The 26,856-nt window shown below is 31.6% G+C and overlaps 2 protein-coding genes across 2 annotated transcripts in view; one reads left to right on the plus strand and one right to left on the minus strand.

Moving 5' to 3' along the window:
- LOC137387207 (uncharacterized) overlaps positions 1-3,705 on the plus strand; it is a 258,969-nt gene extending 255,264 nt beyond the window's left edge. The window contains exons 28-29 of the mRNA XM_068073548.1: positions 31-177; positions 3,460-3,705. Coding sequence (XP_067929649.1) covers positions 31-177; positions 3,460-3,563 — 251 coding nt within the window. The 3' untranslated portion in view covers positions 3,564-3,705. The remainder of the gene's footprint in view (positions 1-30; positions 178-3,459) is intronic.
- A 51-nt stretch (positions 3,706-3,756) lies between these two features.
- LOC137385394 (alcohol dehydrogenase class-3 chain H-like) overlaps positions 3,757-26,856 on the minus strand; it is a 53,305-nt gene continuing 30,205 nt past the window's right edge. Inside the window, exons 7-9 of the mRNA XM_068071846.1 lie at positions 21,502-21,632; positions 19,236-19,510; positions 3,757-3,991 (exon numbers count right to left, since the gene is read on the minus strand). Coding sequence (XP_067927947.1) covers positions 3,958-3,991; positions 19,236-19,510; positions 21,502-21,632 — 440 coding nt within the window. The 3' untranslated portion in view covers positions 3,757-3,957. The remainder of the gene's footprint in view (positions 3,992-19,235; positions 19,511-21,501; positions 21,633-26,856) is intronic.

Here is a 26,856-nt window from a genome sequence, read left to right on the forward strand (position 1 = left end):
TGGAATGCTCCATGTTTGAGCATCCTGTAGGGTTGGGCAGCTCTTCTGATGCAGCAAAACTGCAACAAAAACTTCTTATGGAAGAAAGTGAGAATGAGGAAGATGCTGATTTGGTTAGACAGTTTTCACTTAGAGTTGATGTGCTGATTCAAGGCTTAAGGAAGTGCTATGTTGAATGTAAGTAGAAGGAGACAACTCTCCATATACATAGAAATATGCTGCACATATTAAAACGGATTTTACCAGAGTGAGAGTGATGAATCACAATGTTCTGTGAACTAGCAAAACTCTTTGCTATCTTTTCTATTTCTATTGTATTGAGTTGAATTTTCTTCACTCCTCAGAAAGGTAGTGGTTCTCTTTAGCTATCATGCACAGCGAGAGGCTACTATTCCCCTGTCATAGAACAAACTTGGATGCTATTCACGCTGTAGGGCTAACATACAAGTTAGACAGCCTTTAGCTAAGCAGTGACCTAATTCTATTATCTATAAGAGCATTACAACATACTCGTTATGTTCTCTATTTTTATTTCATACACATTTTAAAAAGTGAAGCGTGAAGGTAACATCAAAAATACAGTTTGGAGGTTTCCTCTTTTATTAAAGAATTATTAGAACTTAGTATGCTAAATGTCAATAGTATGTCTATGATATTGCAAAAACACCACTTTAATCAGTATGTTTTTGTCTATACCATAAATTACTGCGAGTCCGATATGCCATCGTTGCATGTATTAGAGCAGGGTGTCACATTTTAGCAGCTAGCACCTATTAGCGATTGTTTGTGTTTAGCATCCTTCCAAGTTACATAAAATACGAGGGTCAGTTAGTGTTTAGCATTCTTCCAAGTTACATAAAATACGAGGGTCAGTTAATAAGTAAAGGGAATTTTGTCATAAAATTTTATTACAATAAAATAGCGTTTACATACAGCGGCTGCATCAATAAGGAAGTGCTTGTCCCTCATGTGGTTCTTTAATGGTCCGAAAAAAAGAAAGTTGTTTGGTGCTAGATCTAGACTACCAGGCGAATGTACTAACACCTCTCAGCCCAGTTTCTCAATTTTGTTCATTGGACGAGCAATGGATGTAAGCGAGCATTGTCCTGATGGAACACAACACCCTTTGTCTCAAGACCGCATCTCCTCTTCCTTATGTTATGCTTCACTACAGCCAGGAGCTCTCAGTCATTTTGAGAGTTAGCAGCGTGACCTTGGCTCTTGAAATCCAAATTTATAGGACCCTTTCCGTCCCAAAATACTGTGACAATTACTTTCCATGTCGCCCTCTAGAACTTGATCTTCTTTACAGGAGAGTGTATGCTTACACTCCATTGATTGTCTTTTCGATTCCAGCGCATATTGATACACCCAAGTTTAACCTGTAGTTACAATCCTAGATAGGAAAGTATCTCTTCTTGTATAAGTTTTCTCATGCACTCTCTGGCAGCCATAACACGCTGGCTTTGTGATCATCAGTCAGCATCTTAATTATCCAGCGACTGCTGACACTGTTGAAGGATAGCTTCTTATGGACAATATTGTGTGCAGTTCCATGTGAAATGACCATGGTCTCAGCAACATCATCTATAGTGAGTCTTCTATCAGATTTAATCAGCTTTTCCACCTCAGCTTCTGTGTAGGGGGTTGAAACATCCACTTGTCTACCACTTCTTGGCTCATCAGCAATGTATTCTCGTCCATTCTTGAATTCATCAACCCACCTATAGCAGCTTGTTTGCGACATACAAATTTGCATATCGTGTGCTGAGCGCAAAATTGTTCTAACTTCCCTTATGTTCTATATGAAGTTACAACAATTTTGCGCCCAGCCCACAAAATGCTGTTGTTTCATTCTACTGTGTATGACACTTGGTTTTACACCTTTAGCTATCAAAATTCTTATAATAGTTCTTTGCTCTACTAGTGGGCATGTTTTCAGCTTGGCAGCCATTTTGACCATAATTAATACTAGAAATTCCACTGTCATACAGCCCACGACCAAAGTGATATTGGAAAAAAGAAAGGGTACTCATGGTTGAGAAATGCAATATTAGCAGTCAAATAGGATAGCTGCAATGGTAGCTGTAATGTACTGAATGTGGGTGTTATTATATACAAATAGCAATAATGAAAGGAAAAGATTAAATGTTTATATCTCTCCTCCTGTAAAAAGAGAAATGCAATATCGACCAATATTAGAAGTAAAATGCACTGATAAGATTTTTAGAAAATCTGTACTACGTAGTCATTGTTCTGTAGTCATCCAAACTTATAATTAATCATTGTAATAATCTCATAACTGTTAAAAAATATCATCGTCATTTCCTCTACTTACACTTCGCTGGACATCAGTTAGAATACGAAAGTACTCAAAGGTGTCAGCAAATGAAATTGAAAAAATTGAAATCGACAAGAATGAAACGATTTCTGTACTCCTATGTTAATTGCCGAAACCTTGGGAACAATGCTATAGACCGGTGAAAAGTACACGTTTTTTCGTGAAATGCGCAAGACTTTATCGTTCTATTCTCTGTTCCTCAGCGTTTCAATTTCCGGTTTTAACTTTTATTAAACCAAGCTATTCAAGCGTTTCGTGACGATTTTCGTCTTAATAAATCTGTCTATTTATCTATAATCTGATCAGATGGGTTAGTTTTAGGAACTTGCGGTAACCTTTCAAAGGCTTGGTAACATATTTAAATAGGTTTATATGCGTTTTGTATCATTATTATACTTAAACAACTTTACTGAAAAATAGTTAAATTTGTTGATAGGATTTCGTTGCAAGGGTTTGGTGATGGCTGTTAACGGAAAATTTTTCGGGAGTTGTGTGCACATGTGGATTTATCATAATTCTCCCAATCAATTGTTTCACTTTTGTTTGGTCGTGAGAAAATATTTTTAATGTACATCGACACTACCCTCAGCAGCTACCTATGTACAAGCAGTACCTGCCTAGCCACCTTCTTATAAATGGAGATACGTGTATTGGTTTTTTGCGGGTCTGCAAACCCACAACACTGGTTCTGTAAAACTGCACAAAGCAGCCTTGACTAAGCACCTTGTCTATTAGTACTACATGAATCTCTATCAAACCAATAGGCGGGTGATAAACCCATATCAGTTGCTAGCCTGAGATGCACAACTAAGATATGCACAGTTCACAAGAACACCTTGATAATATAACAAACCTTTGCTCACCTGACTCAACCTAAAATGTACACAAGGTCTTGCGAGCAATAAAAATAAATGTTAAATTTTTGCGAGTTCAACGAGCGGGTAAGCAATTTAAAAAGGTAAGCTTTTGAAGATACGTTACTTATACTCATCGCAGCCATAAAATGGTTGAAGTACCTATTCTTCACAAATATACATGTTTTAAAAATACTTGTGCATCACAGTGTGTATGCAATAACTCTAACATTCTGTTTAACTATTTAAGAATGCTTTTACTAGGCGCTGTAACAACAGAACTGGAAGCTCTTGCCAACAGCAAGGACACCAAGCAAGTGGTTGGAAGGTGTAGGCCAAGGCACCAGCCAAGTAAGGCTATGGAATAATAATGCAACATTTGTAATGGGAGTTAAGTGCCGTGGATCCGCAACTTTTTTTTTGATGATGGTGAGTGCTGACATTAAAAGTTAAATGGAATGGAGACCAAATTAATATAACTACTCAGATGTTGTGTTTGCTTTGTCGCACACCATTGAAGTTTTGCTTGTCTCTATGTGTTGTGAAATTACTCGTTGTGGCTTAAACCTATTTGAAGAATGTATTGCATTTGAAATAAATTGTCATCATGTCATGACTAAAGCGGAGAAATTAGTTCGTTGCGATCAGAAAATATAAAAGTCGAAAAAGCAAAAAAATGACTGCAAGTGTTGTAGTGCAAGTGTTGCAGGTACAATTTCGCTTGGTCCGAGGGAAGCACAAGCAGCTCACGTCAAGTATTTCCTACTCATCTGTCATATTCACAACTGAGCGGATGCTGCAAACAACATAACAATTTGTTAGAACTAAGTGTTCAATTAAATTCCTATAGTACAATGGTGCACACTGCAAGCATTCACGTATCCGTAAATATATATTCATATACTTGGAGTTATCATCTACTATGCCTAAATACATTCATATATCAGTAGACGCTACTACAACATTAAGAAGCTATAAGGATCTTACGTTACACGAATGGTAAAATACATGTAAATTGCTTAATCCGTTCAAAGATTGCAACAAACTCCCCTGTTTAGCCCCTAATAGGTAAACACTAAACTTAAATTTTCAATTTAATGACTGCAATAACTGTTTTTATTAGTTTGTATCTTTTTCTTATCTCTTTTTTATCAATTTTATTTGGTTTAGATTTCATGATTATGGCAATTTTAAATTAGGTTAAGGAGGGCACATCTTTAATGGCCGATTAAATATATTTTTCGAAATTTTTTTTCTAGATAGCAAAATCTATCTATACTGCAAAGAGAAAATTTTGCAGTTGCATAAAATAAAAATATATATTAATTATAGTAAAAGCTGTCTCGAGGGTTAGAGCCAGGGTTAGAGGTTACGATAAATATCACTTTCAACAGAACTCCAGCTCTTCTGGGTATGTGTGAATGACTGTACAATAAGTGTGAAGCCATTTATTCTCTGTGTTTTATGGCACACCTGACGATCGCTAACGGCACACGAGCCGGCCAGGGTATTGGTATAGATAATAGAAGTCGTGTTTTTCTCCCAAGTGCGGCGAGATAGAAAACAATACTTTTAAGGCAAACTATGAGACTCGTTATTCAAATTGAATTTGAGAACTTGCACCCACCCTACGCTTTACGTTTTCTAAAATCTCTTACAAAATATGAAGCAAAAACTAAAACATAAATTGTTTACGATAAATAGAATGTAAGTCATGAGAGGTTTACAACGAAAGTGCGTCAAATGTACTTGAAGTCGTAAGTGCGTCTAATGTACTAGCAGTCGTAAGTGCGTCTAATGTACTTGGAATCGTAGATGCGTCTAATGTGCTTGGGATTATCCTCTTCAAGCTGATTTCAGCGATAAGTGAACAACACATCAAGCACTCTATACCAAGTACCAAATACTAATAAGAAGTATACTAATGATAAGTATCAAATACCAATGAGAAGTACCAAATACCAATGAGAAGTATCAAATACTAATGAGAAGTATCAAATACTAATGAGAAGTACCAAATACTAATGATAAGTATCAAATACTAATGAGAAGTATCAAATACCAATGACAAGTATCAAATACCAATGAGAAGTATCAAATACTAATGATAAGTATCAAATACCAATGATAAGTATCAAATACTAATGAGAAGTATCAAATACCAATGACAAATATCAAATACTAATGAGAAGTATCAAATACTAATGATAAGTATCAAATACCAAAGATAAGTATCAAATACCAATGAGAAGTATCAAATACTAATGATAAGTATCAAATACTAATGATAAGTATCAAATACTAATGAGAAGTATCAAATACCAATGAGAAGTATCAAATACTAATGAGAAGTATCAAATACTAATGATAAGTATCAAATACTAATGATAAGTATCAAATACTAATGAGAAGTATCAAATACTAATGAGAAGTATCAAATACTAATGAGAAGTATCAAATACCAATGAGAAGTATCAAATACTAATGAGAAGTATCAAATACTAATGAGAAGTACCAAATACTAATGAGAAGTATCAAATACCAATGAGAAGTATCAAATACTAATGATAAGTATCAAATACTAATGAGAAGTATCAAATACTAATGATAAGTATCAAATACTAATGAGAAGTATCAAATACCAATGATAAGTATCAAATACTGATGAGAAGTATCAAATACTAATGAGAAGTACCAAATACCAATGGGAAGTATCAAATACTAATGAGAAGTATCAAATACCAATGATAAGTATCAAATACCAAAGATAAGTATCAAATACCAATGAGAAGTATCAAATACTAATGATAAGTATCAAATACTAATGATAAGTATCAAATACTAATGAGAAGTATCAAATACCAATGAGAAGTATCAAATACTAATGAGAAGTATCAAATACTAATGATAAGTATCAAATACTAATGATAAGTATCAAATACTAATGAGAAGTATCAAATACTAATGAGAAGTATCAAATACTAATGAGAAGTATCAAATACCAATGAGAAGTATCAAATACCAATGAGAAGTATCAAATACCAATAAGAAGTATCAAATACTAATGATAAGTATCAAATACCAATGAGAAGTACCAAATACCAATGATAAGTATCAAATACCAATGATAAGTACCAAATACCAATGAGAAGTACCAAATACCAATGAGAAGTAGCAAATACTAATGAGAAGTATCAAATACTAATGATAAGTACCAAATACTAATGATAAGTATCAAATACTAATGAGAAGTATCAAATACCAATGAGAAGTATCAAATACTAATGAGAAGTATCAAATACTAATGAGAAGTACCAAATACTAATGAGAAGTATCAAATACCAATGAGAAGTATCAAATACTAATGATAAGTATCAAATACTAATGAGAAGTATCAAATACTAATGATAAGTATCAAATACTAATGAGAAGTATCAAATACCAATGATAAGTATCAAATACTGATGAGAAGTATCAAATACTAATGAGAAGTACCAAATACCAATGGGAAGTATCAAATACTAATGAGAAGTATCAAATACCAATGATAAGTATCAAATACCAATGATAAGTATCAAATACCAATGAGAAGTATAAAATACCAATGACAAGTATCAAATACCAATGAGAAGTATCAAATACTAATGAGAAGTATCAAATACCAATAAGAAGTATCAAATACCAATGAGAAGTATCAAATACTAATGATAAGTATCAAATACTAATGATAAGTATCAAATACTAATGAGAAGTATCAAATACTAATGAGAAGTGCCAAATACCAATGAGAAGTATCAAATACCAATGAGAAGTATCAAATACTAATGAGAAGTATCAAATACTAATGAGAAGTACCAAATACCAATGATAAGTATCAAATACCAATGATAAGTATCAAATACTAATGAGAAGTATCAAATACTAATGAGAAGTATCAAATACCAATGAGAAGTATCAAATACCAATGAGAAGTATCAAATACCAATGAGAAGTATCAAATACTAATGAGAAGTATCAAATACTAATGAGAAGTACCAAATACCAATGAGAAGTATCAAATACCAATGAGAAGTATCAAATACTAATGAGAAGTATCAAATACTAATGAGAAGTACCAAATACCAATGAGAAGTATCAAATACTAATGAGAAGTATCAAATACTAATGAGAAGTATCAAATACTAATGATAAGTATCAAATACTAATGAGAAGTATCAAATACTAATGAGAAGTATCAAATACTAATGAGAAGTACCAAATACCAATGAGAAGTATCAAATACCAATGATAAGTATCAAATACTAATGAGAAGTATCAAATACCAATGAGAAGTATCAAATACCAATGAGAAGTATCAAATACCAATGAGAAGTATCAAATACTAATGAGAAGTATCAAATACCAATAAGAAGTATCAAATACTAATGATAAGTATCAAATACTAATGAGAAGTACCAAATACCAATGAGAAGTATCAAATACCAATGAGAAGTATCAAATACTAATGACAAGTATCAAATACTAATGAGAAGTACCAAATACCAATGAGAAGTATCAAATACCAATGAGAAGTATCAAATACCAATGAGAAGTATCAAATACTAATGAGAAGTATCAAATACTAATGAGAAGTATCAAATACTAATGATAAGTATCAAATACTAATGATAAGTATCAAATACTAATGAGAAGTATCAAATACTAATGAGAAGTATCAAATACTAATGAGAAGTACCAAATACCAATGAGAAGTATCAAATACCAATGATAAGTATCAAAGACTAATGAGAAGTATCAAATACCAATGAGAAGTATCAAATACCAATGATAAGTATCAAATACCAATGAGAAGTACCAAATACCAATGAGAAGTACCAAATACCAATGAGAAGTATCAAATACTAATGATAAGTATCAAATATTAATGAGAAGTATCAAATACCAATGAGAAGTATCAAATACTAATGAGAAGTATCAAATACTAATGAGAAGTACCAAATACCAATGAGAAGTATCAAATACCAATGAGAAGTATCAAATACTAATGAGAAGTATCAAATACTAATGAGAAGTATCAAATACTAATGATAAGTATCAAATACTAATGATAAGTATCAAATACTAATGAGAAGTATCAAATACTAATGAGAAGTATCAAATACTAATGAGAAGTATCAAATACTAATGAGAAGTATCAAATACTAATGAGAAGTATCAAATACTAATGATAAGTATCAAATACTAATGAGAAGTATCAAATACCAATGAGAAGTATCAAATACTAATGAGAAGTATCAAATGCCAATGAGAAGTATCAAATACTAATGACAAGTATCAAATACTAATGAGAAGTATCAAATACTAATGAGAAGTATCAAATACTAATGAGAAGTATCAAATACCAATAAGAAGTATCAAATACTAATGATAATTATCAAATACCAATGAGAAGTACCAAATACCAATGAGAAATACCAAATACCAATGAGAAGTATCAAATACTAATGATAAGTATCAAATACTAATGAGAAGTATCAAATACCAATGATAAGTATCAAATACTAATGAGAAGTATCAAATACTAATGAGAAGTACCAAATACCAATGAGAAGTATCAAATACCAATGAGAAGTATCAAATACTAATGAGAAGTATCAAATACTAATGAGAAGTATCAAATACTAATGATAAGTATCAAATACTAATGAGAAGTATCAAATACTAATGAGAAGTATCAAATACTAATGAGAAGTACCAAATACCAATGAGAAGTATCAAATACCAATGAGAAGTATCAAATACTAATGAGAAGTATCAAATACTAGTGAGAAGTATCAAATACTAATGATAAGTATCAAATACTAATGAGAAGTATCAAATACTAATGAGAAGTATCAAATACTATGGAGAAGTATCAAATACTAATGAGAAGTATCAAATACTAATGATAAGTATCAAATACTAATGAGAAGTATCAAATACTAATGAGAAGTATCAAATACTAATGAGAAGTACCAAATACCAATGAGAAGTATCAAATACCAATGATAAGTATCAAATACTAATGAGAAGTATCAAATACCAATAAGAAGTATCAAATACTAATGAGAAGTATCAAATACTAATGAGAAGTATCAAATACCAATGAGAAGTATCAAATACCAATAAGAAGTATCAAATACTAATGATAAGTATCAAATACCAATGAGAAGTACCAAATACCAATGAGAAGTACCAAATACCAATGAGAAGTATCAAATACTAATGATAAGTATCAAATACTAATGAGAAGTATCAAATACCAATGAGAAGTATCAAATACTAATGAGAAGTATCAAATACTAATGAGAAGTACCAAATACCAATGAGAAGTATCAAATACCAATGAGAAGTATCAAATACTAATGAGAAGTATCAAATACTAATGAGAAGTATCAAATACTAATGATAAGTATCAAATACTAATGAGAAGTATCAAATACTAATGAGAAGTATCAAATACTAATGAGAAGTACCAAATACTAATGAGAAGTACCAAATACCAATGAGAAGTATCAAATACCAATGAGAAGTATCAAATACTAATGAGAAGTATCAAATACTAATGAGAAGTATCAAATACTAATGAGAAGTATCAAATACTAATGAGAAGTATCAAATACTAATGAGAAGTATCAAATACTAATGAGAAGTACCAAATACCAATGAGAAGTATCAAATACCAATGATAAGTATCAAATACTAATGAGAAGTATCAAATACCAATGACACGTATCAAATACCAATGAGAAGTATCAAATACTAATGATAAGTATCAAATACTAATGAGAAGTATCAAATACCAATGAGATGTATCAAACACTAATGAGAAGTATCAAATACCAATAAGAAGTATCAAATACTAATGATAAGTATCAAATACCAATGAGAAGTATCAAATACCAATGACAAGTATCAAATACCAATGAGAAGTATCAAATACTAATGATAAGTATCAAATACTAATGAGAAGTATCAAATACCAATGAGAAGTATCAAATACTAATGAGAAGTATCAAATACTAATGAGAAGTATCAAATACCAATGACAAGTATCAAATACCAATGAGAAGTATCAAATACTAATGATAAGTATCAAATACTAATGAGAAGTATCAAATACCAATGAGAAGTATCAAATACTAATGAGAAGTATCAAATACTAATGAGAAGTACCAAATACCAATGAGAAGTATCAAATACCAATGAGAAGTATCAAATACTAATGAGAAGTATCAAATACTAATGAGAAGTATCAAATACTAATGATAAGTATCAAATACTAATGAGAAGTATCAAATACTAATGATAAGTATCAAATACCAATGAGAAGTATCAAATACTAATGACAAGTATCAAATACTAATGAGAAGTACCAAATACCAATGAGAAGTATCAAATACCAATGAGAAGTATCAAATACTAATGAGAAGTATCAAATACTAATGAGAAGTATCACATACTAATGATAAGTATCAAATACTAATGAGAAGTATCAAATACTAATGAGAAGTATCAAATACTAATGATAAGTATTAAATACTAATGAGAAGTATCAAATACTAATGAGAAGTATCAAATACTAATGATAAGTATCAAATACCAATGAGAAGTATCAAATACTAATGAGAAGTATCAAATACTAATGATAAGTATCAAATACCAATGAGAAGTATCAAATACTAATGAGAAGTATCAAATACCAATGAGAAGTATCAAATACTAATGAGAAGTATCAAATACTAATGAGAAGTACCAAATACCAATGAGAAGTATCAAATACCAATGAGAAGTATCAAATACTAATGAGAAGTATCAAATACTAATGAGAAGTATCAAATACTAATGATAAGTATCAAATACTAATGAGAAGTATCAAATACTAATGATAAGTATCAAATACCAATGAGAAGTATCAAATACCAATGAGAAGTATCAAATACCAATGATAAGTATCAAATACTAATGATAAGTATCAAATACTAATGAGAAGTACCAAATACCAATGAGAAGTACCAAATACCAATGAGAAGTATCAAATACTAATGATAAGTATCAAATACCAATGAGAAGTATCAAATACCAATGAGAAGTATCAAATACCAATGATAAGTATCAAATACTAATGATAAGTATCAAATACCAATGAGAAGTATCAAATACTAATGAGAAGTATCAAATACTAATGAGAAGTACCAAATACCAATGAGAAGTATCAAATACCAATGAGAAGTATCAAATACTAATGAGAAGTATCAAATACTAATGAGAAGTATCAAATACTAATGATAAGTATCAAATACTAATGAGAAGTATCAAATACTAATGATAAGTATCAAATACCAATGAGAAGTATCAAATACCAATGAGAAGTATCAAATACCAATGATAAGTATCAAATACTAATGAGAAGTATCAAATACCAATGAGAAGTATCAAATACCAATGAGAAGTATCAAATACTAATGATAAGTATCAAAGACTAATGAGAAGTATCAAATACCAATGAGAAGTATCAAATACCAATGATAAGTATCAAATACCAATGAGAAGTACCAAATACCAATGAGAAGTACCAAATACCAATGAGAAGTATCAAATACTAATGATAAGTATCAAATATTAATGAGAAGTATCAAATACTAATGAGAAGTATCAAATACTAATGAGAAGTATCAAATACTAATGAGAAGTACCAAATACCAATGAGAAGTATCAAATACCAATGAGAAGTATCAAATACTAATGAGAAGTATCAAATACTAATGAGAAGTATCAAATACTAATGATAAGTATCAAATACTAATGAGAAGTATCAAATACTAATGAGAAGTATCAAATACTAATGAGAAGTACCAAATACCAATGAGAAGTATCAAATACCAATGATAAGTATCAAATACTAATGAGAAGTATCAAATACCAATGACAAGTATCAAATACCAATGAGAAGTATAAAATACCAATGATAAGTATCAAATACTAATGAGAAGTATCAAATACCAATGAGAAGTATCAAATACTAATGATAAGTATCAAATACTAATGAGAAGTATCAAATACTAATGAGAAGTATCAAATACTAATGAGAAGTATCAAATACCAATAAGAAGTATCAAATACTAATGATAAGTATCAAATACCAATGAGAAGTACCAAATACCAATGAGAAGTACCAAGTACCAATGAGAAGTATCAAATACTAATGATAAGTATCAAATACTAATGAGAAGTATCAAATACCAATGATAAGTATCAAATACTAATGAGAAGTATCAAATACTAATGAGAAGTACCAAATACCAATGAGAAGTATCAAATACCAATGAGAAGTATCAAATACTAATGAGAAGTATCAAATACTAATGAGAAGTATCAAATACTAATGATAAGTATCAAATACTAATGAAAAGTATCAAATACTAATGAGAAGTATCAAATACTAATGAGAAGTACCAAATACCAATGAGAAGTATCAAATACCAATGACAAGTATCAAATACTAATGAGAAGTATCAAATACTAATGAGAAGTATCAAATACTAATGATAAGTATCAAATACTAATGAGAAGTATCAAATACTAATGAGAAGTATCAAATACTAATGAGAAGTATCAAATACTAATGAGAAGTATCAAATACTAATGATAAGTATCAAATACTAATGAGAAGTATCAAATACTAATGAGAAGTATCAAATACTAATGAGAAGTACCAAATACCAATGAGAAGTATCAAATACCAATGATAAGTATCAAATACTAATGAGAAGTATCAAATACCAATAAGAAGTATCAAATACTAATGAGAAGTATCAAATACTAATGAGAAGTATCAAATACCAATGAGAAGTATCAAATACTAATGAGAAGTATCAAATACCAATAAGAAGTATCAAATACTAATGATAAGTATCAAATACCAATGAGAAGTACCAAATACCAATGAGAAGTACGAAATACCAATGAGAAGTATCAAATACTAATGATAAGTATCAAATACTAATGAGAAGTATCAAATACCAATGAGAAGTATCAAATACTAATGAGAAGTATCAAATACTAATGAGAAGTACCAAATACCAATGAGAAGTATCAAATACCAATGAGAAGTATCAAATACTAATGAGAAGTATCAAATACTAATGAGAAGTATCAAATACTAATGATAAGTATCAAATACTAATGAGAAGTATCAAATACTAATGAGAAGTATCAAATACTAATGAGAAGTACCAAATACCAATGAGAAGTATCAAATACCAATGAGAAGTATCAAATACTAATGAGAAGTATCAAATACTAATGAGAAGTATCAAATACTAATGATAAGTATCAAATACTAATGAGAAGTATCAAATACTAATGAGAAGTATCAAATACTAATGAGAAGTACCAAATACCAATGAGAAGTATCAAATACCAATGATAAGTATCAAATACTAATGAGAAGTATCAAATACCAATGACACGTATCAAATACTAATGAGAAGTATCAAATACTAATGAGAAGTATCAAATACTAATGATAAGTATCAAATACTAATGAGAAGTATCAAATACTAATGAGAAGTATCAAATACTAATGAGAAGTATCAAATGCTAATGAGAAGTATCAAATACTAATGATAAGTATCAAATACTAATGAGAAGTATCAAATACTAATGAGAAGTATCAAATACTAATGAGAAGTACCAAATACCAATGAGAAGTATCAAATACCAATGATAAGTATCAAATACTAATGAGAAGTATCAAATACCAATAAGAAGTATCAAATACTAATGAGAAGTATCAAATACTAATGAGAAGTATCAAATACCAATGAGAAGTATCAAATACTAATGAGAAGTATCAAATACCAATAAGAAGTATCAAATACTAATGATAAGTATCAAATACCAATGAGAAGTACCAAATACCAATGAGAAGTACGAAATACCAATGAGAAGTATCAAATACTAATGATAAGTATCAAATACTAATGAGAAGTATCAAATACCAATGAGAAGTATCAAATACTAATGAGAAGTATCAAATACTAATGAGAAGTACCAAATACCAATGAGAAGTATCAAATACCAATGATAAGTATCAAATACTAATGAGAAGTATCAAATACCAATGACAAGTATCAAATACTAATGAGAAGTATCAAATACTAATGAGAAGTATCAAATACTAATGAGAAGTATCAAATACCAATAAGAAGTATCAAATACTAATGATAAGTATCAAATACCAATGAGAAGTACCAAATACCAATGAGAAGTACCAAGTACCAATGAGAAGTATCAAATACTAATGATAAGTATCAAATACTAATGAGAAGTATCAAATACCAATGATAAGTATCAAATACTAATGAGAAGTATCAAATACTAATGAGAAGTACCAAATACCAATGAGAAGTATCAAATACCAATGAGAAGTATCAAATACTAATGAGAAGTATCAAATACTAATGAGAAGTATCAAATACTAATGATAAGTATCAAATACTAATGATAAGTATCAAATACTAATGAGAAGTATCAAATACTAATGAGAAGTACCAAATACCAATGAGAAGTATCAAATACCAATGACAAGTATCAAATACTAATGAGAAGTATCAAATACTAATGAGAAGTATCAAATACTAATGATAAGTATCAAATACTAATGAGAAGTATCAAATACTAATGAGAAGTATCAAATACTAATGAGAAGTATCAAATACTAATGAGAAGTATCAAATACTAATGATAAGTATCAAATACTAATGAGAAGTATCAAATACTAATGAGAAGTATCAAATACTAATGAGAAGTACCAAATACCAATGAGAAGTATCAAATACCAATGATAAGTATCAAATACTAATGAGAAGTATCAAATACCAATAAGAAGTATCAAATACTAATGAGAAGTATCAAATACTAATGAGAAGTATCAAATACCAATGAGAAGTATCAAATACTAATGAGAAGTATCAAATACCAATAAGAAGTATCAAATACTAATGATAAGTATCAAATACCAATGAGAAGTACCAAATACCAATGAGAAGTACGAAATACCAATGAGAAGTATCAAATACTAATGATAAGTATCAAATACTAATGAGAAGTATCAAATACCAATGAGAAGTATCAAATACTAATGAGAAGTATCAAATACTAATGAGAAGTATCAAATACTAATGAGAAGTATCAAATACCAATGACAAGTATCAAATACCAATGAGAAGTATCAAATACTAATGATAAGTATCAAATACTAATGAGAAGTATCAAATACCAATGAGAAGTATCAAATACTAATGAGAAGTATCAAATACTAATGAGAAGTACCAAATACCAATGAGAAGTATCAAATACCAATGAGAAGTATCAAATACTAATGAGAAGTATCAAATACTAATGAGAAGTATCAAATACTAATGATAAGTATCAAATACTAATGAGAAGTATCAAATACTAATGATAAGTATCAAATACCAATGAGAAGTATCAAATACTAATGAGAAGTATCAAATACTAATGAGAAGTACCAAATACCAATGAGAAGTATCAAATACCAATGAGAAGTATCAAATACTAATGAGAAGTATCAAATACTAATGAGAAGTATCACATACTAATGATAAGTATCAAATACTAATGAGAAGTATCAAATACTAATGAGAAGTATCAAATACTAATGATAAGTATCAAATACCAATGAGAAGAATCAAATACCAATGAGAAGTATCAAATACCAATGATAAGTATCAAATACTAATGAGAAGTATCAAATACTAATGAGAAGTATCAAATACTAATGATAAGTATCAAATACTAATGAGAAGTATCAAATACTAATGAGAAGTATCAAATACTAATGATAAGTATCAAATACCAATGAGAAGTATCAAATACTAATGAGAAGTATCAAATACCAATGAGAAGTATCAAATACTAATGAGAAGTATCAAATACTAATGAGAAGTACCAAATACCAATGAGAAGTATCAAATACCAATGAGAAGTATCAAATACTAATGAGAAGTATCAAATACTAATGAGAAGTATCAAATACTAATGATAAGTATCAAATACTAATGAGAAGTATCAAATACTAATGATAAGTATCAAATACCAATGAGAAGTATCAAATACCAATGAGAAGTATCAAATACCAATGATAAGTATCAAATACTAATGATAAGTATCAAATACCAATGAGAAGTATCAAATACTAATGAGAAGTATCAAATACTAATGAGAAGTATCAAATACTAATGAGAAGTATCAAATACTAATGATAAGTATCAAATACCAATGAGAAGTATCAAATACTAATGAGAAGTATCAAATACCAATGAGAAGTATCAAATACTAATGAGAAGTATCAAATACTAATGAGAAGTATCAAATACTAATGAGAAGTATCAAATACTAATGATAAGTATCAAATACTAATGAGAAGTATCAAATACTAATGAGAAGTACCAAATACCAATGAGAAGTACCAAATACCAATGAGAAGTATCAAATACTAATGATAAGTATCAAATACCAATGAGAAGTATCAAATACCAATGAGAAGTATCAAATACCAATGATAAGTATCAAATACTAATGATAAGTATCAAATACCAATGAGAAGTATCAAATACTAATGAGAAGTATCAAATACTAATGAGAAGTACCAAATACCAATGAGAAGTATCAAATACCAATGAGAAGTATCAAATACTAATGAGAAGTATCAAATACTAATGAGAAGTATCAAATACTAATGATAAGTATCAAATACTAATGAGAAGTATCAAATACTAATGATAAGTATCAAATACCAATGAGAAGTATCAAATACCAATGAGAAGTATCAAATACCAATGATAAGTATCAAATACTAATGATAAGTATCAAATACCAATGAGAAGTACCAAATACCAATGAGAAGTATCAATTACTAATGATAAGTATCAAATACCAATGAGAAGTATCAAATACCAATGAGAAGTCTCAAATACCAATGAGAAGTATCAAATACCAATGATAAGTATCAAATACCAATGAGAAGTATCAAATACTAATGAGAAGTATCAAATACTAATGAGAAGTATCAAATACTAATGAGAAGTATCAAATACTAATGAGAAGTACCAAATACCAATGAGAAGTATCAAATACCAATGAGAAGTATCAAATACCAATGAGAAGTATCAAATACCAATGATAAGTATCAAATACTAATGAGAAGTATCAAATACTAATGATAAGTATCAAATACTAATGAGAAGTATCAAATACTAATGAGAAGTACCAAATACCAATGAGAAGTATCAAATACTAATGAGAAGTATCAAATACCAATGAGAAGTATCAAATACTAATGAGAAGTATCAAATACTAATGAGAAGTATCAAATACTAATGATAAGTATCAAATACTAATGATAAGTATCAAATACTAATGAGAAGTATCAAATACTAATGAGAAGTACCAAATACCAATGAGAAGTATCAAATACTAATGAGAAGTATCAAATACCAATGAGAAGTATCAAATACTAATGATAAGTATCAAATACTAATGAGAAGTATCAAATACTAATGAGAAGTATCAAATACCAATGAGAAGTATCAAATACTAATGAGAAGTATCAAATACCAATGAGAAGTATCAAATACTAATGAGAAGTATCAAATACTAATGAGAAGTACCAAATACCAATGAGAAGTATCAAATACTAATGAGAAGTATCAAATACCAATGAGAAGTATCAAATACTAATGAGAAGTACCAAATACCAGTGAGAAGTATCAAATACTAATGAGAAGTATCAAATACCAATGAGAAGTATCAAATACTAATGATAAGTATCAAATACTAATGAGAAGTATCAAATACTAATGAGAAGTACCAAATATTAATGAGAAGTATCAAATACTAATGAGAAGTATCAAATACCAATGAGAAGTATCAAATACTAATGATAAGTATCAAATACTAATGAGAAGTATCAAATACCAATGAGAAGTATCAAATACTAATGAGAAGTATCAAATACCAATGAGAAGTATCAAATACTAATGAGAAGTATCAAATACTAATGATAAGTATCAAATACCAATGAGAAGTATCAAATACTAACTAATGAGAAGTATCAAATACTAATGAGAAGTATCAAATACTAATGACAAGTATCAAATACTAATGATAAGTATCAAATACCAATGAGAAGTATCAAATACTAATGATAAGTATCAAATACTAATGAGAAGTATCAAATACCAATGAGAAGTATCAAATACTAATGAGAAGTATCAAATACTAATGATAAGTATCAAATACTAATGAGAAGTATCAAATACTAATGAGAAGTATCAAATACCAATGAGAAGTATCAAATACCAATGAGAAGTATCAAATACTAATGATAAGTATCAAATACCAATGAGAAGTATCAAATACTAATGAGAAGTATCAAATACTAATGATAAGTATCAAATACTAATGAGAAGTATCAAATACCAATGAGAAGTATCAAATACCAATGAGAAGTATCAAATACCAATAAGAAGTATCAAATACTAATGATAAGTATCAAATACCAATGAAAAGTACCAAATACCAATGAGAAGTACCAAATACCAATGAGAAGTATCAAATACTAATGATAAGTATCAAATACTAATGAGAAGTATCAAATACTAATGAGAAGTATCAAATACTAATGAGAAGTACCAAATACCAATGAGAAGTAACAAATACCAATGATAAGTATCAAATACCAATGATAAGTATCAAATACCAATGAGAAGTATCAAATACCAATGAGAAGTATCAAATACTAATGAGAGGTACCAAATACCAAGAACAAGTAATTATGTTCGATCAGCGCTAAACATACATGTATCATTGAAGGCAAGAGGCAGAGTATGACTATGTGGGCTTTTTTACATAGTTTAGCATTAGGGCATTAGATTAAACAAGACTGCAGGGAACTGGTGTTCTCATTAGCTTACCTCTCTCCAGCATGCATCAAGTCAAAACCTTTGTTGATCTCAGACATGGGCAGATCAAAAGAGACAAATTCATCGACCATCAACTGTTTGTTTACATAAAGGTCAACAAGCTTCGGCACCGAGTCTCGGCTCTTGTAGCCACCGAATGCCGTTCCTTTCCAAACCCTGCCAGTGACCAACTGAAAAGGCCGGGTCGATATTTCTGCACCAGCTGGAGCCACACCGATGATCACGGACACACCCCACCCCTTGTGACTCGCTTCCAGCGCTGCCCTCTGCAACGAATAGATGTAGCTTTGCAGCTATAAAGGCTTGTGGATGATGCATACAATTGTTAAAAGCAGCCTAATAAAAAAGAAATTATATCCTGGCGGTAAACAGAGCCGTATAGTTTCACAGAGTCCCGCGACCAACAGAAGCGTATACGGGAGCTCGCTCGATTCCAAACAAACAGGCCACGCCAACTATTTTCATATAAGTTATAATGGAGAAGCCGCAACATTAATCAACAAAAACTACTCCCATTAGCAGTCACTTCAAAATTGATTGTTGTATCATAAACCTTTTGAAAGAAAACAAAATTTCCTACAAAAATCTACTAACAACGTTTTTGTAAAAACGTAAAGTAAATGCAAAAAAAGCGGTATTAAGAGCGAGGTATGAATATTCCAATAAAGATCAGTATGTTGATCTGGTTTGTTTGGAATCGAACATTTTTGTTTTTGGTCGCAAGACTTTTTAAAGCTATACAACATTAAGAGAAGCCGCAACATTAATCAACAAAAACTACTCCCATTAGCAGTCGCTTTAAAATTGATTGTTGTATCTTAAACCTTTTGAAAGAAAACAAAATTTCCTACCAGTCTACATACAACGTTATTGTAAAAACGTAAAGTAAATGCAAAAAAGCGGTATTAAGAGCGAGGTAAGAATATTCCATTAGAGATCAGTATGTCGATTGGGTTTGTTTGGAATCAAACGCTTTTGTTTCCGGCTTTTGGTCACGGGACTCTGTAAAAGTATGTGACACTGGCAGTAAAGATCTAGTGCTCAGTGATGATCTGTTTATATCCTGGCGGTAAAGATCTAGTGCTCAGTGATATATGCCTGTTTCAATAGTCTTCACATATTTTATCTAGCTGATACTCTCAGGCTAAAGGTACATTGAAAATTGGGTTAATGCCAACCAAATTATATCACAGCTTTTTATGACTGATTAGTCTTAGCGCAAGTTACCCTGCCTAGGAGATATCAGGTCCCAAGACACATCTGTGGGTCAAGGTGGTGACACATTTTTTTAACTAGCTCTATGCAATAGGGAGGCGTCTGAAGCTACCAGTACTAGATCATATCCCTTCTCTGCCCTAACAATTTTATAAAACTCAACAGTGCTTCATCATCACAAACCTGAACAGAGTCATTGTTTAGTTCCAAACACATTCCTTACAGATTATTTCCCAGGTTTTATTACTCAGTGGCTCAACAGTTATGTTTAGACTATGCCTTGATTCTTAAATAAAACCTGCAGTTGAATATTCTTGAAGTCTAAGAAATAATCACAAATATGGCGGGTATAATAAAATATATCATATATTCTTTTTAATACAAGTTAATGATTATTAGTGACTTGAAGATTCTCTGAGTTGATACATGAGGGTACCACTGCGAGCAAAAAAGCTTAGAACAATATTGTGAGCAGGTGCTCACCTGTGGCCCATGAGCAGGTGCTCACCTGTGGCCCATGAGCAGGTGCTCACCCGTGGCCCATGAGTAGGTGCTCACTCGTGGCCCATGAGCAGGTGCTCACCTGTGGCCCATGCGCAGGTGCTCGCCTATGGCCCATGAGCAAGTGCTCACCTATGGCCGATGAGCAAGTGCTCACCTGCGGCCGATGAGCAAGTGCTCACCTGCGGCCGATGAGCAGGTGCTCACCTGTGGTCCATGAGCAGGTGCTCACAATTGTTCACATAGACTTTGCTCCGCATGATCTAAATGTGCCACAGGAGACCTTTGAAGGCATTCATAAACTGTGATCAGCAGGAGAAACCAATGACGAGTCACTTTAAAACAAGTAACGATTATAGACTTAGCTGCGACTGGTCGGGGAGTAGTGATATTTGCCTTCTTTCTATTGATTGGAAATTGGTCACATAAGTGATACACATGACCATTTCCTGGTGAATAGTGACGGCTGGAAGGGATGAGCTCAATAGATATTGTAGGTAAAAGCTGGTTGTAATAGAGAGAAGACAGGAGGAGAACTAACCATGGTGGCCACATTGCCAACAGCCTCAAATGTGAAGTCAAGACCTCCATCTGTGAGGTTGACAAGAACCTCTTGAATTGGCTTGTTATAGTCCTTAGGATTCACGCATTCAGTCGCACCAAATTTCATAGCTGAAGAAAATAAAGGATAAAAAGAGGAAATGCTAATCAAATGACCTGAGAAACTCAAGTGAAGATGCGGTCAGTCTTGGTCAGTCTTGCACATTTGTAACATATTGCTAGGATTATGAAAAAGATTCAAACTTCTTGAGTTCATATTGTAGACTTGTAAACTCGCTTTGCAGACGTATATTAAAATAATCTTATGATGGGATAGTAGACATCGATAAAAAAACAGAATTCCTTACACAGTCCAAAGGTCTACATAAACAAATATAAATAATTATAAATACATTATACCTAGACCTATAAATACAATATAAAGACAATGCATTAATAAATACTACAAATAATTACACACAGCAATAATATAAATACATAATAGAGACAATGCCTTAATAAATACTGCAGATAATAACACACAGCAATAAAATAAATATATAATAGAGACAATGCCTTAATAAATAATACAGATAATTACACACAGCAATAAAATAAATACATAATAGAGACAATGCCTTAATAAATACTGCAGATAATAACACACAGCAATGATATAAATACATAATAGAGACAATGCCTTAATAAATACTGCAGATAATAACACACAGCAATGATATAAATACATAATAGAGACAATGCCTTAATAAATAATACAGATAATTACACACAGCAATCAAATAAATACATAATAGAGACAATGCCTTAATAAATACTGCAGATAATAACACACAGCAATGATATAAATACATAATAGAGACAATGCCTTAATAAATAATACAGACAATTACACACAGCAATAAAATAAATACATAATAGAAACAATGCCTTAATAAATAATACAGATAATTACACACAGCAGTAAAATAAATATATAATAGAGACAATGCCTTAATAAATAATACAGATAATTACACACAGCAATAATATAAATACATAATAGAGACAATGCCTTAATAAATACTACAGATAATTACACACAGCAATAAAATAAATATATAATAGAGACAATGCCTTAATAAATACTACAGATAATTACACATAGCAATAAAATAAATACATAATAGAGACAATGCCTTAATAAATACTACAGATAATTACACATAGCAATAAAATAAATATATAATAGAGACAATGCCTTAATAAATACTACAGATAATAACACACAGCAATGATATAAATACATAATAGAGACAATGCCTTAATAAATAATACAGATAATTACACACAGCAATAAAATAAATACATAATAGAGACAATGCCTTAATAAATACTACAGATAATAACACACAGCAATGATATAAATACATAATAGAGACAATGCCTTAATAAATAATACAGATAATTACACACAGCAATAAAATAAATACATAATAGAGGCAATGCCTTTATAAATACTACAGATAATAACACACAGCAAAAAATAAATACATAATAAAGACAATGCCTTGATAAATAATATACAATTACACATGGCAACAAAAAAGTGTGCAGTAGAGATAACACCATAATAAACTGAATAAATAAAACAGTGTGACTATGGTTTTTGACTAAATTACTTCCTAGAAGGCTATTCGGTAGGTGATTTTTTGAAACCAAAAAGTTTGATTTTCAATACTATTAATGTAAATTATTTTAATTGGCTAAGGACTGAACAATTTCCAAACATTTTACATGAGTTCACCACTTAACGAGTGCACATGAGGTTAAGAGTGCAGGTAAGGTTAAGAGTGCAAGTAAGGTTAAGAGTGCACATGAGGTTAAGAGTGCAGGTAAGGTTAAGAGTGCAGGTACGGTTAAGAGTGCAGGTAAGGTTAAGAGTGTAGGTACGGTTAAGAGTGCAGGTACGGTTAAGAGTGCAGATAAGGTTAAGAGTGTAGGTAAGGTTAAGAGTGCAGGTAAGGTTAAGAGTGCACATGAGGTTAAGAGTGTAGGTAAGGTTAAGAGTGCAGGTACGGTTAAGAGTGCAAGTACGATTATGAGTGTAGGTAAGGTTAAGAGTGTAGGTAAGGTTAAGAGTGCAAGTACGATTATGAGTGTAGGTACGGTTAAGAGTGCAGGTACAGTTAAGAGTGCAGATACGGTTAAAAGTGCTGGTAAGTTTAAAGGTTGACTTGCAACCATATTCACATTACAGTTATTGAATATGAAAAGATTCACCATATCTTACTCTGTTGTGTTGTAGGTGCCAAATATGTGGGAATGTGATTAAGCTCTCAAAAGCTCAAAAACGAACAGTTGATTGAAGCCACGCGAGACCGCCGTAGTTTGTTTTTTCTTTCTAAAATGGCTCATATGTAACGCAGTTGCGGGAGATGGCTTCTGTTTACACTTTCATGCAACTTTATTCGTCAAAATATTTCACAAATATACTTCACTCATTCAATAAAACCATGTCTATTATTCTTATGCGGCTGCTTTATCGTCATTTCAATGCTGTCACTTTTAGCAGTGATATCTTATAACTTACCGTAAAAATTCGTTTAATTTTTTAGCCTCAACTTGAAGGAGTACATATCATTGTCTGGTAATCATGACGAGCCTGTTGGTCAACTGTGATAATCGAAAAGTGCTGCAGAAATCATTTGCGAAGTATTGGGTCACATGATCAGATTACAAATTGCGGATGAGACCAAACCGAAACAAAACTGCAAAGTAGCGAGCATCTATATTTGATACAGGGTCTTCAGTAAAACCCGAAGTGTTTGTCATAAACTAGTGCTACGATTAGTTTAATATTGAGCTTTTTATTGCCCTTTTAATTCACGGAGAACATCATGTGACAAGACGATAACCAAATTTCATGGCTACGTCAAAGAAATAAAGAGATTCCAATCTATGGCGGCATTTCGTTTTTGAGCTTTTAAGAGCTTGCAATCATATTACCACATACTTTGCACCTACAACACAACCGAGTAAGACATGGTGAATCTTTTGATACCAAATAACTGTAATGAGAATATTGTTGCAAGTCAACCTTTAAGAGTGCAGGTACGGTTAAGAGTGCAGGTACGGTTAAGAGTGCAGGTACGGTTAAGAGTGCAAGTAAGGTTAAGAGTGCAGGTAAGGTTAAGAGTGCAGGTACAGTTAAGAGGGCAGGTAAGGTTAAGAGTGCAGGTACGGTTAAGAGTGCAGGTACGGTTAAGAGTGCAGGTACGGTTAAGAGTGCAGGTAAGGTTAAGATTGTAGGTAAGGTTAAGAGTGCAGGTACAGATAAGAGTGCAGGTACGGTTAAGAGTGCAGGTACGGTTAAGAGTGCAGGTACGATTAAGAGTGTAGGTAAGGTTAAGAGTGCAGGTACGGTTAAGAGTGCAGGTACGGTTAAGAGTGCAGGTACGGTTAAGAGTGCAGGTATGGTTAAGAGTGCAGGTAAGGTTAAGAGTACAGGTAAGGTTAAGAGTGCAGGTACAGTTAAGAGGGCGGTACGGTTAAGAGTGCAGGTAAGGTTAAGAGTGCAGGTACGGTTAAGAGTGCAGGTATGGTTAAGAGTGCAGGTACGGTTAAGAGTGTAGGTACGATTAGGAGTGTCCATGTAGGTAAGGTTAAGAGTGCAGGTACAGTTAAGAGTGCAGGTACGGTTAAGAGTGCAGGTATGGTTAAGAGTACAGGTACGGTTAAGAGTGCAGGTACGGTTAAGAGTGCAGGTACAGTTAAGAGTGTAGGTAAGGTTAAGAGTGCAGGTATGGTTAAGAGTGCAGGTACGGTTAAGAGTGTAGGTACGATTAGGAGTGTCCATGTAGGTAAGGTTAAGAGTGCAGGTACGGTTAAGAGTGCAGGTACGGTTAAGAGTGCAGGTACAGTTAAGAGTGTAGGTAAGGTTAAGAGTGCAGATAAGGTTAAGAGTGCAGGTACGGTTAAGAGTACAGGTACGGTTAAGAGTGCAGGTAAGGTTAAGAGTGCAGATAAGGTTAAGAGTGCAGGTACGGTTAAGAGTACAGGTACGCTTAAGAGTGCAGGTACGGTTAAGAGTGCAGGTACAGTTAAGAGTGTAGGTAAGGTTAAGAGTGCAGATAAGGTTAAGAGTGCAAGTACGGTTAAGAGTGCAGGTACGGTTAAGAGTGCAAGTACGGTTAAGAGTGCAGGTACGATTAAGAGTGTAGGTAAGGTTAAGAGTGCAGGTGAGGTTAAGAGTGCAGGTGAGGTTAAGAGTGCAAGTACAGTTAAGAGTGTAGGTAAGGTTAAGAGTGCAGGTGAGGTTAAGAGTGCAAGTACGGTTAAGAGTGCAGGTACAGTTAAGAGTGCAGGTAAGGTTAAGAGTGCAGGTACAGTTAAGAGTGCAGGTAAGGTTAAGAGTGCAGGTAAGGTTAAAAATGCTGGTACGGTTAAAAGTTCAGGTACGGTTAAGAGTGCAGGTAATATATGAATTACACTGAAGTTCTCATAAATACTCTTATACACTGCACTAGGCAGGGAAAAGAATTGGTATATTTGGAACAATTAGTACATCAGTCACATTATCTCCGATTTTTGAGTAAAATGAAATTTGCAAAAACAGCTTTCGTTATAGGCCTGTTCTAATCTACTACATGTCTATTAATGCGCTGTAACCTCCAAAACTCTCATACGAAGGAAGAGTTACGTAAGCAGACACAGTGTAATCTATTGTACAAAAACAGAAACAGTTTATTCTATTGTACAAAAGCAGATACTGTGTATTCTATTGTACAAAAGCGGACACTGTGTAATCTGTTGTACAAAAACAGACACATTGTATTATATTGTACAAAAGCAGACAGTGTATTATATTGTACAAAAACGGACACAGCGTATTCTGTTGTAATAAAAAGCAGATACAGTTTATTCTATTGTACAAAAGCAAATACAGTGTACACTATGTGCAGAAGCCGATACACTTCAAGCAAAGCCAGACTGAATAGGCAATCTTAAAACTTTAGTTTTCTATATCTGACACATTCTAACTAATTAGAAACCCAAGTCTGTCTTCGTATGTATTAGGGACAACTGTACTCAACAAACATATTTAGGAATTTTTGTCATGAAACAATTTGTGTTGAAAATTAAAGAAATCGTGAGCACTGCTGGCCTTAGGGCTAGCGGAACTATAAATATGAAATATTCCACTGATACACGAAACACAGAACTTGTCAAACCACAAGAAATACATCTGCATACACCGAACCGCATACACCGTACAATCAAGAAAATTCAAACTTCCTACATACAGACTTCATGTGTTCCAGCACCTGCTTTGTAGACCTATGCTAAAATCGTTCAA

This window comes from Watersipora subatra, chromosome 1 (genome assembly GCF_963576615.1).
Source record: "Watersipora subatra chromosome 1, tzWatSuba1.1, whole genome shotgun sequence".
In the NCBI taxonomy this organism is placed as follows: Eukaryota; Metazoa; Bryozoa; class Gymnolaemata; order Cheilostomatida; family Watersiporidae; genus Watersipora; species Watersipora subatra.